The following is a 1,346-nucleotide window of genomic DNA, read 5'->3' as shown; positions in this document are numbered from 1 at the left end:
CCCCCCCCCCCACCCTTTCAGGTGTGGCAGTCAGAAATAGCCATACACACTTTTCCCTTAAAATGTCGACAGCAACACGATGTAACACTCTTTTTAGAGCATAACCCAGGCCCTTAGGCTCACATGGACAACAGACATTTCAAAAACCCAAATACTTACATCATGACAAGGATGTACTGATGTCCATGGGAAGGAAATGAGAATGAATGGAATGGTATGGAAAATGAGCAGCATAAGTAATATGTCTAATTATGATTTGGGCATCGTACAGAGCTGCTGCAGGTATGATGGATTCCTCTTCTTTCTGCACCGGTGAAGGACATAGCTCCCCTACCCATAGTAACCTGTGTGTGTGTGTGTATGTGTGTGATTTCATATTGCCTTTGTAACTGTTTAAGTGCAGCTTGGTTGTAAAAGCTATTAACTGTGGGTAATGGTATTTTGGGGGGTTGCACATAACCCTGAGATACATAATAAGAATAAATAAAGGTGATGATTTGAAATAATCTAATCTTCCATCTGCATTGCAACTTTATCAGTATGTATTTCCTTATGAAATTATCTTACCATCTGATTGACTGAATGACAAATATACATTGGCTAAGTGAAATTACTTAGCCTTCATGGTTATAATAATTGTGTGTTATTAGTGGAAAAACTTAATCCATATATTCCTCCATGACAGGGCGGGCGTTACTGCGTTTAAACGGGGAGAAGCTAGAGAGGATGGGAATCATCCAGGAGACATTGAGGCAGGAGGTCCTTCAACAAGTCCTCCAGCTGCAAGTCAGAGAAGAGGTCCGCAACCTGCAGCTCCTTAGTAGAAGTAAGTAACAAGATGGTGTGTGCAGTAATCATGTTTCTGTGTATCTCGGTGAATAATTGGGTTTTTGTGTGAGTGGGGGGAAAAAAGGGGAGAGCAGTTGATTTGGGCTAAATTGGAAGGAGGCAGTCTGAGACCATGCATGCCTGCTGTGAAATACATGGAGTTGGACATTCTATTGTCTGTGGCTGTGTGTGGTTTTATTGATTGGAGCTCTTGATTTTCTACGCTGCCTCTGAATGATGGCTTTGGTAAACACTTTTATTATCCAGCCATCAATAAACTGGCCGACCTGGATTCAGCATTTCATGTTGCTTGCTTCTTACAAGCCTGTTTTGGCTTTTGCTGTGCTTGTTGGTTGTTCTTTTGTGTTCACTGATGGCTAGGAGTCATTAAAAAAAACTATTTCCTGTCTGAAGAACTGGATTTCAAAGGTTTTGCCACATGTTCCTTGTAGGTCCCTTGATAGAGTCTACAGGTACCTATTTATCAGAAGAGAAAGTCTTATAAGTTAAAGTGTAAA

At 41.1% G+C, this 1,346-nt stretch overlaps 1 protein-coding gene and 1 long non-coding RNA gene across 6 annotated transcripts in view; one reads left to right on the top strand and one right to left on the bottom strand.

The window, feature by feature from the left end:
* Window positions 1–1,346, bottom strand: part of LOC117947508 — a 1,113,976-nt gene that overhangs the window by 362,038 nt on the left and 750,592 nt on the right. The gene's annotated exons all lie outside the window — the stretch shown is intronic.
* The window catches only part of samd10b (sterile alpha motif domain containing 10b), a 60,325-nt gene that overhangs the window by 33,948 nt on the left and 25,031 nt on the right, over window positions 1–1,346 (top strand). For 3 of the 5 annotated variants that reach the window (XR_004657247.1, XM_034876480.1, XM_034876478.1), the window contains exon 4: window positions 686–826. The exons of 1 other annotated variant lie outside the window; for it this stretch is intronic. Coding sequence is in view for 3 of the 4 variants with exons in the window: in XM_034876480.1 (XP_034732371.1) it covers window positions 686–826 (141 nt within the window). In the remaining variant the exon portion in view is untranslated. Of the gene's footprint in view, window positions 1–685; window positions 835–1,346 lie in introns of those variants that run through there. One more of the 5 variants, XM_034876479.1, reaches the window with a different exon arrangement.

The sequence above is a fragment of the Etheostoma cragini genome, chromosome 7 (assembly GCF_013103735.1).
Source record: "Etheostoma cragini isolate CJK2018 chromosome 7, CSU_Ecrag_1.0, whole genome shotgun sequence".
Classification (NCBI taxonomy): Eukaryota; Metazoa; Chordata; class Actinopteri; order Perciformes; family Percidae; genus Etheostoma; species Etheostoma cragini.
Note: the sequence above shows the minus strand (reverse complement) of the source record. Positions and strands in the feature narration are given on the sequence as shown.